This window comes from Chiloscyllium plagiosum, unplaced genomic scaffold (assembly GCF_037043375.1).
Source record: "Chiloscyllium plagiosum isolate Xiang-an unplaced genomic scaffold, Cpla_swu_hap1 HiC_scaffold_52, whole genome shotgun sequence".
Taxonomy (NCBI): Eukaryota; Metazoa; Chordata; class Chondrichthyes; order Orectolobiformes; family Hemiscylliidae; genus Chiloscyllium; species Chiloscyllium plagiosum.
This window is the reverse complement of record NW_028270190.1, coordinates 31,101,294-31,115,844: the sequence shown is the minus strand read 5'-3', so window position 1 is coordinate 31,115,844 and position 14,551 is coordinate 31,101,294. Positions and strand designations below refer to the sequence as shown.

At 40.8% G+C, this 14,551-nt stretch overlaps 1 protein-coding gene across 2 annotated transcripts in view; it reads right to left on the bottom strand.

Annotated features, from left to right (window-relative positions):
* LOC122545961 (procathepsin L-like) overlaps window positions 1-14,551 on the bottom strand; it is a 50,936-nt gene that overhangs the window by 16,214 nt on the left and 20,171 nt on the right. For both annotated transcript variants that reach the window (XM_087985313.1, XM_087985312.1), the window contains exons 2-4: window positions 6,212-6,353; window positions 5,195-5,317; window positions 773-952 (exon numbers count right to left, since the gene is read on the bottom strand). In XM_087985313.1, coding sequence (XP_087841439.1) covers window positions 773-952; window positions 5,195-5,317; window positions 6,212-6,352 — 444 coding nt within the window. In that variant the 5' untranslated portion in view covers window position 6,353. The remainder of the gene's footprint in view (window positions 1-772; window positions 953-5,194; window positions 5,318-6,211; window positions 6,354-14,551) is intronic.

The window sequence follows — 14,551 nt, the reverse complement described above, 5'->3', positions numbered from 1 at the left end:
TTGTTCCGGGAAGAATGTGTGGGAAGATTAGACTCGGAGCGGATATGCGGGATGTTAAAGCTGCATTGACATAGCTAATGATAACGGTAGTGAGAAATCTCACTGAGCCTCGTGGCGGTATCCCTCCCAAACATTCAATGCAACTGACATTTAGTGAATTACAGTATAATACGATCTTTTACAACTCCCATTTGTACACAATACTTCATATACTTACCAGCAGGCTCTGCTCTCCTGTCGATCAGCCTTGCCCAGTTTGAAAGAATGATTGAGAGAGGTACAAGGCCCAACAGAAGTGAACTGTGAATGTGGTTTTAAAAGTTGCGGTATCGAGCATATGATCGAATATTCTTTGAATAAGACTGGACACGGTATCACAAGGAAGCTTGGCACTGCAGCCTGCAACATTACCATTGTTGAGTTGTGCCAATTTACATCTGAGCTTATATTTCTTACATCGGAATTGTACCTGTAGACTTCAATTTTACAATTTAATCTAACCATTGAATATGATTTTGAAGTAAAAATTCTCTAGATATTATGAGTAAAAGCACGAACATTACAATTGACACATATACCATGCTCCCTTGCCTGACCATACCAATACCAGGAAACAAATGCAACAAGAAAGCAGGAGAAGCAATTTAGATTAAAAATGATCTACCGAAACGTAGCCTTTCCTAAAATTCCTACAAGCTGATAACAACGTCCAATCCTGTTGAGAAGTTAATGTCTGCACTTAATAAACTTGAGAGATTTTTCTGATTTTTACCTGGTTTTTCACTGGAGTAACTAATCCTTCTCTCCGCCAGTCAACAGTTGCAGTTCTCAATTCAATGTGACTTTCTTCAGATTCACTACTTTCATCTCTTTTATCAGTTTCAATTTCAGTCATGTTGACAGCTTCGATTCGGAGAGGTCCATTCACGAGCTTATTGAACTCTTCATTGGTCTGAAAATTCAAACACATTGGTGAAATGATTGACTTTTAGTGGTGATTATGTCGGAGAAGTGTCAATAACGTAAGAGAGCTACATTCTACATATTCGCTGACTTTAGCATTAAGTGCGGGGAAAGCAATGAGGGCACTCGCTCCTCGTGTTTAATCTTTGACTGATGAGTAGCAGGCAAATAAGTGGCCATCCATTTCGTCCCAATCCAATATAAAGCTGTGTGAAAATCCTCGAGCAGCTCAAATATCTCTGCTCGATCGTTCAATTACCAAAATGGCAGGGGCTTTATAATGTGTTTCATTTTGCAAGAATCAGTCTTCTCCGATCATTAAAACCTGACAGGTCAATTTCATCATGGAAGGATAGGTTAAGTCACCTCAGATTGGTGGGATTTATTGGTGTTTGAGATGAACCTTCCCAATCAGGAGGATTTCAAATTTCATCACCGGCCTGATCTGATTTCCGGATAACACGTTGGTCTTGAGATGGCCTCATGCCCCTTGGACCATTAGATTTAGATGCGAAACTCAGATTGTTCATTTTCATGAAGATACTGGATTGGAATGGTTAGAAAAGGACCAGATTTGATGCTATCCATCATCACATAACTTATCATCCGCAACTGTGGCTGTCTGCATATCAAACTGAGATTGCAGACTGGTATTGAATCATCTGGTGTCTCTTTTTGATGGGGAGGGAGGGGCACATGTCGGTTTGAAAGGGGATTGAATATGTCCCATCCTCTGAGTAATAGCCTGGGCCCTAGGTACATGCAAAAGTCCGAGTTGCGGCTGCCTTTTTGCAGACGATATGGAGCACGCCTTGTTCCAGTCCTACTCTGACCCCTGTCAAAGTTATATCTCTGATGCATTGATTGCTGCTTCCTACTCTCACCCAGAATTAGAAATAGTAATCAATTTTACTTCGAATTTCAACCCTTGTCCCAACTTCACTTGGAATCTCTGAAAATCTTCCTTTCCTTTCTTGATTTTAATGTTTCCATTTAAGGGCTAGACCATCTACTGTCTCCCACAGTTACGTTGAACTACGTCTCCTCACACCCTGCTATCTGCAAAGATTCCATTCCATTTTCCAGGCTATCCACCTGTACTGCATGTTCATTGGTGTCACCACCCACCGGGGTGTTTATCCTGAGCTAAGGACTCCTCTCAATGTCGTTGACAGGCATTTTAGCTGTCTTACTCAGTTTGCGCAATTGTTTCCTCACCCACAAGAACATAGGAAGTAGCAACATGAGTAGACTGGTGCTCCCCTCCACCTCGCTCCATTATGATTGACTGAAAATTGCCCATGTTCCAGTTGCTTCATTTTCATTGTAACACTTGATTCCCCTACCGCTTAAAAATCAGATTAGGCACACAGATTAGGCACACAGAGAGGCGTAGTGTCATAGAGATGTACAGTATGGAAACAGACACTTCGGTCCAACCTGTCCATGCTGACCAGATATCCCAACCCAAACTCGTCACACCTGCCAGCACCCAACCCGTATCACTCCAAACCCTTCCTATTCATATACACATTGCAAATGCCCTTCAAATGTTGCAATTTTGCCAGCCTCCACCAAATGGTCTGGAAGCTTGATCCATCCATGTACCACCCACTTTGAGAAAACGTTGCCCCTTAGGTCTCTTTTTTGTCATTTCCCTCTCATCCTTTACCTATGCCCTCTAGTTCTGGATTCCCGATCCCAGGGAACAGAAATACTTTGTCTAATTATCCTATGCATGCACCTCATAATTTTGTAAACCTGCATAAGATCACTCCTTACCCTCTTAGGCTGCAGAGAACACAACCTCAACTTGTTCAGCCTCTTCCTATTGCTCAATTCCTCAGTACTGCCAAAATACTTAAAAATCTTTTCTGAACCCTTTCAAGTTTCACAACATCTTTCCGAGTGGATTGAGACCAGACTTGCACACAATATGCCAACAGTGGCCTAACCAATGTCCTCTACAACAGCAACATGACATCCCAACACCTGTATTTAATAACATGACAAATACAGGGGAGCATAAAAAACGCTTTCTTCACTATCCTATCTTCCTGCAAAGACATTCAGGCCTCAGGGAGAATGCATTCCTCCACACCTCGATTCAAAACGCTGTTATTGTGATTCGATGATGTCAATTCCGAGCCTCTCTCATTCGCGTCAACATCATCTGTGCACTCACCCTGTCAAACCCAGTAAGAACATATAAATTTCAAAGGGATCACCTGTCATTCTTATAAACCCCATTCAGTAAAGTCCCAACCTGATTAGTCTTTACTCGCGAGACAATCTTTGGTGCAGTTTCTCCCCTCCATCCCAGAAGAAAAATAGGATTATTTCTGTCTTCACTTTCTACCATCCCATTCTCTGTTTCTTTTTTAGCGAACAAATCCTCTACCAATGCCAATATGTTACGCACTAAACCATAAGTTGTTATTTTGTTCAGCAACAACTGATGTGGTACTGCATGACATGTCTTTTAAAATTGCTACTGCAAACAATATATCGGCTTTCCTGTGGTAAAAAAAAAGTTTTGTCTCTTTGTTCACTTATTAACATTTGTGTGCACATAGGTCCAGCAAGTTATTAAACGGCAAAATAAATATTTGTCTTCAATGCATTGCAAAGACAGTATCAAACTGGGGAAGTCTTGTTGCGATTGGACAAACACAGAAGGCACTGTGATGAGCATTGATTTCACTCGTTACGGAGGAATATTTGGAAGGAAATTTGAAGCAGGTTAATCAAAACTATTCCTACGAAGAAGAGGGTTATCCCAAGAGAAACATTTTGACAGACTGGGCCCACTCCACAATAAATTTGAGGAGAATAAGTGCTGATCATACTGAAACAAATAAGATTCGAGGTGGATTGACAGGGCTATTGGTGAGAGGATAATTTTCTTGATGGGAAAGGTGAGTACAGAACCAAGGCCTGACGTAGTCATTGTCGCTATTATTTACTTATCTATGCGAATTAACTCTGTGATCTGCCTGTATTGTTCACAAGACAATTCTTTTCACTGTGCCTCAGTACATGTCATATTAATTTCAATTCGATTCAATTCAATTCAATTCAGTTCCGTTCAGTTCAGTTCAGCTCAGTTCAATTCAATCCAATTCAATTCAATTAATGTATTTTCAATTCATGGAAAGCTGGTGTAATGTTGATGTCATTAGTCACATTTGTTTGAGATGCCAAGATTAGGGGAAATGACCAATTGTCATTAGATTACTTACAATGTGGAAACAGGCCCTTCGGCCCAACAAGTCCACACCCACCCACCGAAGCGTAACCCACCCAGACCCATTCTCCTACATTTACCCCTTCACCTAACACTACGGGCAATTTAGCATGGCCAATTCACCTAACCTGCACATTTTTTTTTGGACTGTGGGAGGAAACCGGAGCACCCGGAGGAAACCCACGCAGACACGGGGAGAATGTGCAAACTCCACACAGAGAGTCGCCTGAGGCGGGAATTGAACCCGGCGCTGAACACGTCTCTGGCGCTGTGAGGCAGCAGTGCTAACTGCTGTGCCACCGTGCCGCCCAGAGTCATGAGGAGCAATAATACAGAGAGCAGGATCATGTACTTCAATTTGATTGGAATGCAGACTAGTTTAACTGCTGTGAGATAAAGTTTAGTCAGCGACAGGTAGGGCGGAGCCAGAGATCCAGCAGACTCAAGAAGAATATTGTTGCCGAAGGGAGCAGCTTCCACAGTACAGAATGCAACTCCGGCTTCCAGACGTCATAATGGTCAGTATCTGTGAAGACTTAACAACATCGAGGTGTATCCATAGTGTGACTGCCGTCCATAGAGGGAGCTCAAGCCAGCCAGTGTTGTTTAATGCAATTTAGTTGTACAGAATCTGATCGTGCAAGTGAGCAGAAATGATCGAATCAGGGGATTGTTCGTCATTTGAGTTCTCTTCTGCAGAGAGAAATGGAGACTTGAGTCATTGAATATACACAAATTTGAGAGAGATGTTTTTGATTTCCAGAGGAGTTACGGGTTATGGAAACCTGGAATGAGAAGGAAGGAATCAACAATTTGGAGTAAAGTGAGATCAGTCATTGAGTGTACTGAATGAGTGAGTCAGCTTGGAGGACCAAATGTCCAATTGCTGCTCCTGTAGCTGAATATAACTTCACAATTATATAGCTTCACATTTTCACAATGACCAGCATCAAATAGATCCCAGCCGATACATCCTGTACAGACCAGAGCTGCAAATTTGTTCATTCCCACTTTAGATGTGCGTTTTCCCAATGAGTGTTCGATGTTGTGTTGTTCGATGTATCTCATATTGTCCTCCCATATCATTCTCCTGTAACTCTCCTCATCCTGAATAAAGAGATTAATATAATCAGGCTGCAGCATCTTTCATTTAAAAATTATACAGAAGCATTAAAATCCGCTTGTGAAACCTGAAATAACATTTTGCTGTCAGGGTCCATCCTCCCACACAGATCTGAAAATTATTAATCAGGTTCTCCTCACCCCACTCAAAATAACGCACTCATAGCAAAACCTGTCGAGCTGCCAGTCTGACAGATTCATGCTGAAAGTGAATTAAGAATAAAATAGCTGAACAAGAGGATGGTTTAATCGACCGTCATGAATGACGTTGACAATGGATATGTTCTCTCGACTACCAGCTGTCCCTGTCTGAAGTAAGGTTAAGCCAGTGGCAGGCAGGGAATTCAATAAGCCACGTCCTTGCGAAAATGCCGAGGCCAATACATGGGCAATTACTGTGCATGTATAAACCTTCTTAACCTGTTGTGTGAGAGACCTGCCTGAAGCTGCCAGCAGAGTAAAGTCGGTGTCGGCAAAGAGACACTTCATTGAATGGGCCGCTTGGATGATCAGACGGCTTCCCCATTCCTCTGTCTCCAAGTTGCCCACTTACAATTGCCTCTTCAACACCAAGAATGGATCTTAATCTTCTAGAGGCAGGTTTGTGGTCTTTGTAGTAAATCCAACAGAACTGCAGCGGGATCCTAGTAAATTAAGATACACCAAGTCGCTACTGATTCACTTTGTGTTTGATCAGTTCTCTAATGAAGTTAGAAACTTGGAGAATACCCATTGAATTTCAAGATCAATATTTTCTCAATGTCACTTCACTCAACAGATACCTCTCATTGACTGCAACTACATATTCTCAATCTATGCCAATTGTGTGCAGACCATTCCTATTCTGAGTGAGATTAACATTACAGACTCTCCTTTTACCTTGGTGTACTGGTTCCCATGTTGTGATTTCCAATTTTTCCAGTCTTCATCCAATTTCGAATCAAATGTGCCTGTTGAGGCTACAGCCAGAATAGATACCGCCACACTGCCCAGAAAGAGCCAGAAGTTCATGATGGACATCCTAATAGGCAAAACCAATGGGCTTTAGATAGGGAGTGGGTAATTTTCAAGTTAGCTGTTTCGTTATTCTGAGAAGGAACAAAATAAATTGTACAAATAATACAAACAGTAAAATTCCAACAATTCATCCGATGCTGAAAGTTTAATGTAATTCACCTTCATGAGGCATCGTCAGTGGATTGGAATCTTCCAGCACTAGACTGATCAACTTAATTACGTTTCAAATTTAAAACCAATTATTGGAAAGAACACGGTAAAATGAAATCATACTTTTCCATAAATTGCCTTCTTGTGATGAAAGTTATTTGACTCACGGTCCACAGATTTAATCAGTCAACAGCTCATGTCGTAATGATTACATTGCATTCAACCTGACATTGAGCAATGAATCCTCAGAAGGTATGACTGTAGGATTAGCAACAGGAAATAAAGAACAGGTGGACATATTTTATATCGTTATCTTCTGTCACTTTAGACAATGCAAAAAAAAAATCTGAAGACGACATGTAAATCGCGAGTTGAAAAGGAAGGAAGAAATTGAACCAATGCAATCAAAATGGAAAGATACAGGAAAAAAAATCAAACTGAAAAAACTCGTATGTCCTCAGTAAAAAGATAGAATTAATGATAGAATTCCGAAATTGAATGTGTGCAGCATTTTTAAAATGTTGATGTAAAAAGTTACAAAACAATGTGCATGACATGAAAGTTGTTTCAGAGGTGTGGTTCCAAAATGGTCACGGAAGGGACCATTCAACTGATTATTCAAGAATCCTTCATGTTTAACAAGTAAACGAACAAGGCAGAGGGAATTTCGCCAGCTCGTTTGATAAGCTTCAATGTGAAAAGGGAAAGTTGAAACGAGAGGCAAGCATTTGTGTTTTATTTTACACAGAGGCTGGCACATGCCTGGAATATGCTGCCAGTTGAGGTGCTAGAAGTAGATGCAATGTCGAAGTTAAGAGAAATTTAGACAGACACATGAACAGGCAGGATATGGAGGATCACAGAACATGTGAAATCAGATTAGATTAAATTAGAAAGGCATCATAGTAGGCGCAACCATGGTGGTCTGAAGGGCTAGTTTATTTGCTGCACTGTTTCATGTTTAAAACCATCGCATATCAGTGAAATAGTGAGAAATGGTTTTCTGGATGACTATGTGTGGTGATGAGAAAGGAACATAAGTGTCTGGTGGGTCTCATTCCTGTGTTTCTTAAGAGCGTAGATGGAGAGCACAAAGCAAGGAATAGTGGGACTTTGTAAGAAAGGTATCGAATTAGACATTACAATTTTAAATTTCACGTTGATTGCATGAATCAAATTGACAATTACAGCCTTACGGTTGAATGCATGGGGTGTAATTATAAGGGTTTTTCGAAGAATACGTTCTAGAATCAACTGGAGAACAAGCTATTTTCGTCCTGGTATGTATAAAACGAGAGAGGATCAACAATAATAATATAGTAAATGATTCGTTCAACAAATCTGGTCACAGCTTTCCGGAATTTCATATGCAATGTAAAATAGAAAATCTTGGATATCAAGCTCGTGCCTGAAACTGAAAGAAGATCAAGCACAAGAAGGTGATGACAGCGTTTACCGCAGTGGGAGATGGGAAAAAAAGGTGAGGTAAGAGACTGGATAAACAGTGGGATACAGTTAAGGTAATATTTAGGTATTCATATCAAGGAACTATTCAATGATGTAGATAGTAAGAGAAGAATGTACCATTTATGGCGAACTACCAAATTCAAGTCTCGTCTAAAGAAATTGATCATCATCTGTGCAAACATCGATTAGGAGACAAACAACATAGAAACTGACAAATGACAAACAATGATGAAGAGAACAAGAATATGAATGTTAATGACAAATAAAAAAATAAGCAACTGAAAGCAAGGACTTTAATACTTATTGAAATGAAGAAGCTAGCTGAAATGTTGATTATTTCGATGGTGAGATTTGCCCATGAATAATGGGAAAGACTGATGTCGCAGCGAGTTTGAACAAATATCCAGTTTCATGGTAAAAATAACAAAACAAAAAGATTCAGAATCAAGAGGTAAAGGGAGGGAATTACGTTGATCACGGAAGGAACAATTACTCAGAAAACAAATGAGATTAAAGTCTGACATTCACTTGGATCTGGCTGATTAGATCTGAACGTTTTAAATATAGTTACTGCAATAATAATGGGTACAATAGTGGCAATATCATTGCGGTTCAGGAATTGTTTTCACTGATAGAATTCTGCAAATAGGGAAATTCACAAAAAGGAGGAGAATAGAAAATTGAAAGATTTATGCAAGTTAGGAAACATGATATCATTGGCTAAAATAGAACAGAGAGTAACAGCAATAGGCCTATCGGCCCTCCAAGCCTGTGTTGTCACATATTGTCCGTCACCAATGAACTGCCTTTACTTAGGGGACCCATGACCTTCAACCTCCGTTCCTATTCTTGTTTTCGACCAGGTCCGTCTTGAATACTGCCATTGTGTCTGCTTCCTCCAACTCTTTCGGAATACGCTCTTGGCACTCATCACTTTTTGTGAAATACTTGCCTTTTTTAACATGCACGTCCGCTACACATGTTTCCCCTAGTAACTGACCCCTCCACCCTGGGAAAAAAGTCTCCTACTCACCATTGGATCCATGCCATTTATGTCCTATTATCTGATAGGTCACCCCAAAAAGCAAACTCAGTCTCCGTGATAATGAACATAACACATAGAAAATTTCAGCACAGCCCTCGTTGAACAGACCTGTGGAACAAAAGTAAAGCACATCTACCCTACACAATAACAAATTCATCCGTAAGTTTTCCAAATGAACATATAAATGACCTTAACGCTGGCTGGTCAGCTGTTGTTGTAAACAATGCATTCCACACCTTTTCTACTCTCTCAGGAAAGAAACTATCTCTCACACTTGTCCTATATCTAAGATACAGCCCCACAAATTAAAGTTGTCCCGTCGTGCTAGCCATTTGAGGAATAAAGGCTGTCAGTCTCCACCCTGTCTACCTCTCTAATTATACCTTATGTCTCAATTAAGTCACCTCTCAACCTTCTTCTCTCTGACCAAAACAGCCTCAAGTGCCTCAACCTTTCCACACAAGACCTTCCATCCATACCAGGCAACACTCACGGAAATCTCGTCTGAAGCCTCTCCAAAGCTTAAACACGTTTCCTCCAATTCGGTGAGCAGAACTGTATGCAATATTCGAAATGTGGCCACACCAGAGTTTTGAACAGCTGCAATATTTCCTCGTGGCTATGAAACTTAATCCCTCTGCCAAGAAAAGCTAATTCTGGATTAGTGGTGCTGGAAGAGCACAGCAGTTCAGGCAGCATCCAAGGAGCTTCGAAATCGACGTTTCGGGCAAAACCTCTTCATCAGGAATCAATAAAAGCTAACACAGCCAGATGCCTTATAAACAAATTTATTAACCTGCATAGCTATTTTCACGGAGCTCTGTACATGGACACCGAGATCTCTCTGCTCATCTACACTTGCAGGAATCTTACCATTCGTCGAGTAAATTTATTCCTGTTACATCCTCATACTTTTGCACGTTAACCTACATTTAGCTCCGCAGCCAGGCTCTACAAATAATTTTTCTCCGTCTGTACCTTGTAATATGCATGAGCACGATCCACAACTCCAGCGACCTTAGTGTCACCCGCAAACTTACTATCATCTACTTGTCCAAGGATAAATCCCATCCAGTCCAGGGGACGTATTTATTTTCAGATTTTCCAGAATTGCTACACCTCCTTCTTGTGAACCTCAGTCCTGTCGAAATTCTTAACTTGCATTTCAGTATTCTCGACAGCCTTTCTCCAAAGACAAAAAGTCCCCCATGCCAGGCAACATGTTGGTAAACCTTTTCTGCCCACACTCCATAGCAGTGACATCCTTCTGGAAGTGAGGTGAACAGAAGTGTGAACAATATGCTGAGTGTGGCCTTGAACAAAGTTCTATAAAGCTGAAACATAATCTCTCCACCCTTGCATTTACTGCCCTTTCAATGAAGCCAAGCATGCGAAAAGCATTTCTTTAAATACCTATCTACCTCCGCTGCTGCCTTCCATGATCTGCGGACCCAGACCCCAGATCTCTCTCCATACTAACTGTCCTAATGATTCTTCCATTCACTATATAATTTTCATCTGAACTTGACTTTCCTTAATGCATCAACTGACTTTTTTCCAAATTCAACTTCACATGCCATTTTTCTGCCCATGCAGTAACTGATTTATATCCTGCTGTCTACTCCGAAGGTCATCCTCACTGCCCACAAAACCACCAATCCTTGTCGTCTATAAATTAACTAATTTACCCAGCCATGTTTTCCTCCAAATCATTTATGCAGATCACAAACGACAGATATTGAACCACTGAATAATGTGGAATTTCACTTCTGCGAACCTACCATTTTGAAATGAATTTTGATTCATTCCACAGCTACCTCTTCCTTCTACGAGTAAGCAAGGTCTATTTCTATCTTGCTATTTCACCCCTGAGACAATGTGACTTCAGCATTTTACCAATCTGTCATGAGGGACCCTATCAAAGCTTTTATTGAAGTTTATGTCGACAGCATCAACTTATTTTCCCTCATCAATTATCTTTCTCAACACCTAAAAAAATCGTTCACGTTCGTGCAGTGTGACCTTCCCACATATATATAATGAGTCTATCCTTCATAGGTCCATTTGCTTCTAAATTCCTACAGATCTTACTCTGAGAATCTTTTCCCATCGTTTCTCTGTAACCAATGTGAGGCTCACAGGTCCATACATATCACTCTGACCTTCCTTAAACAATGGGATAACAATGGCTACTCTCCACTCCCTTGGATCCTCACCTGTGGCTTCCCCTGGTGGAATCCATTACAGCACAAATATTAAGTAAAGTCACAAAATGCCTGAGGATCATGGGTTTCCTCTCTCTCTCAGTGGACACAGATGGTATGTCGTGGTTAAACATAGGGATCACCATATCTCAGGAAAGGGCTTAGGTCGAGAATGTGGGACTTTCAAGGTCACCGTATGCGATATGGAAAGTAAAGAATAACAGCACCTTTAAATATCACACTAAAAGCAAGGTTAATCAACATCGTTTTCTGAAAGGAAATTTCATTTGTTCAAACGATTCTGAGGATATAACTACAGGTTGGAATTCGTAGGAAGCAGTACAGTATTGTGTTTAGGTAACTAAAAATGTTCGAAATTGTTCGAGATGAAAGAAACAAGAGTTCACACTGACAGAGTTGTATATCAGCGGAAACAGAGAGTTAGCGAACTAATAGGTGACAGACAGATGGGATGAATAGATAACTTCTAAGTTGGCAAGTTGCAATGCGTGGAATGCCGCAGCGATTGAACATGGAACATCATCTGTCTATCAGCTCTCGCGGTGACATAATGAATGAACAGAGTCTTTAACAGCCAAATCTGCAGAAATATTGTTTGCAATGTAAATTGGGAAGAGGACACAAACTGTTTGCAAAGTAACGGAGAGAATTTCGCGGCAGGCAGATATTTGCAAGATGGAATAAAATATGGCAAAGTGTCGATTCTCCATTTCGTTAAGTAAGCAGGAAAGCAGAATGTTATTAAATGGAGAGGAGAATGTAGTTGGACTGAGGGATGCAGGACAGCCCCAAATACATTCTGGAGAAACTCAAAAAGTCTACACAATCTATGGAGTGAGAAACAGAGTTAATGTTTTGAGTCTGGTTTGACATTTTCAGAACTGAAAAGGGCTGTATCTCCATGCCGTTTTTTAAAAAATACAGTCATAAAATTATGTGTATTGAACTTAACTGACAATTGTTTGTCCATTTTGCGCATTTTATTTAAACAGTTCCCATAATTTACGGTTGACGACTTCGAAACTATCCTCAAATTTAGAAATTGTGCTTTTAATTCCAAAGAAGAATCTGTTAAAACCAACTAGGAGAAAGTGAGGGCTGCAGATGCTGGAGATCAGAGCTGAAAAATGTGTTGCTGGAAAAGCGCAGCAGGTCAGAGCAGCATCCAAGGAGCAGGAGATTCTCCTTCTCCTTGGATGCTGCCTGGCCTGCTGAGCTTTTCCAGCAACACATTTTTCAGCAACAATAAGTTAAACCAAAACTTGAGTGAAATGGCAATCATCCTAGTCTTTAATTCGTATGTCTCGAAGGAGCTCTTCATTTCAGGCAGAGATCTCTTAATCAATCATTCTCCAGAGCATATTTTTAATCAGAGTTTATTATCATTGTACAAGACTGTGGTGGAAGTCTTGGTCATGCACATTTGTATCTCACTGGTTCTGCTTTCTCGTATTTTCAGAGATACAGAGAGCAGGTTTATATACAATGTGTGCGTGAAGTCTTCAGTTCACATATGATGCGGGGCGAGAGAGACACGTCAGTTGGAAGCTGGGTTTGAGGGATTCGCTCGTTGATGCATTAAAGATTGGTGGGGGTGGTGAAGAGTATACAGTGTTAAGGGTCGAAAGTCAGGCTGAAAATGACGAGGAATGCTGGGAACTGCAACATTTGATGGTTATTGAGGGTTACGATTGTGACTTCAGGGGGTCATTTGCCACACAGCGAGTAAGACCTTTGTGTCAGTGTGAGAGATGGTGCGGGTTCTGCTGCGATTAGCTGCAGGAAGGATAGTTCTGTTGGATGGGTGGTTTTGTAATTTGGTAGATGACCCAAATTTAGGGGTGCAGTGGAGAGTGAAGACTATCTCCCAGTAAATGGGACGTTGATCAGATGTGTCAATGGGCCGAGAATGACAGATGGATTTTAATTTCGCTCAATGTGAGGTGTTGCATTTTATTAATGAAGTCGAGGGCATGTCTTATACACTAAATAATATGCCCTGGGGAACTTTGTTGAACCAAGAGACCTATGGGTACAGATGCACAGTTCCTTGAAAGTGGAGTCACAAGCAGACAGCATGATCAATGAATTACAAAAATGTCCAACATGGAAACCGGCCCGTCGGTCAACTTTTCCGTGCTGAACAGGAAGCCTCAATTAATCTAGTCCCAGTTGCCAGCACTGAAACATACCCTTCTTAACCCTTCCTATTCATGCACCAATCCAGATATCTTCTAAATATTCTGATTGCACCAAACTCCACCACTGGTATTTGTGTTCATGCCTTATTTCACATATGAAATACTCTATCGCAGCCGATAAACAACCCTCCTACCAAATAATTTCTTTCCATTAGTATTTCATATGTTTGTTATCTACATCTATGTCAACTCAGCATCATGATTTCCCTGACCAATATCCTACATCAGTGATGGATTTATGTGAATCCTTTCCGAACAGTGCCACCCTACCACCTTTCCACTTTTGTTTGACGACTCATGAGATATTCAGCTCCTATATTTGGTCACTCTGCAGTCATATCTATGTAAGCATAACTACACCATAACCATGCATATGTATTTGCGCAACTGTTAAATTTACTTTACTGCAAATGCTCATCACAACAAACACAAAGTCTTCGCACTTGTCTTTTCAATGTTTTTTCATCTGCTTAGCTTTATGTTGTACAATGGCCGATTTTCGTACACCATGTATTTTCAGTTTTCCACTTTCGTGAACAACTGTTACATTTGAAATTTGGCTTCTTAATTTTGTACGAAGTTCCTCAGAATAATTGTACAGGACCTATTCCTTGTTCTGAATGTGTTATTAGTACGTACACCGAGAGTGTACTGCTGGAAAAGTACAGCCGCTCAGGCAGCATTCGAGGAGCAGGAGAATCATCGTTTCGGACACAAATCCTCCAACAGGAAGGGTTGACACGATATGTTTTTTTCAGCACACACTCTCGACTCTGGAAGCCAGCAACTGCAGTCCTCACTTTGTCATATTTGGTACTCAAATGTCAACTTCAAAATGATGAATCCTCCCCCCTTCCATTGTAAGTTCCTTTTCTTCCCTGAGCAGCTTCCCTAATCCTATCAATGGCTGGACAAGAGTCTGGACTCTTGTTCAATACTGCAGAAAAAAATCAATAACCATCGCTATACTGCCTCCTCCTCCTACGTTTCATTATTCTTCTCCAGAAGGTAATGTCTTACTCAGTGGTGCAGTGATCAGTGAGCTCATCTAACCCTCAGCCACAAAACTCCTCCAAAGAAGGTGGAAGAACCAAACATCCGCTGAATAACAGGA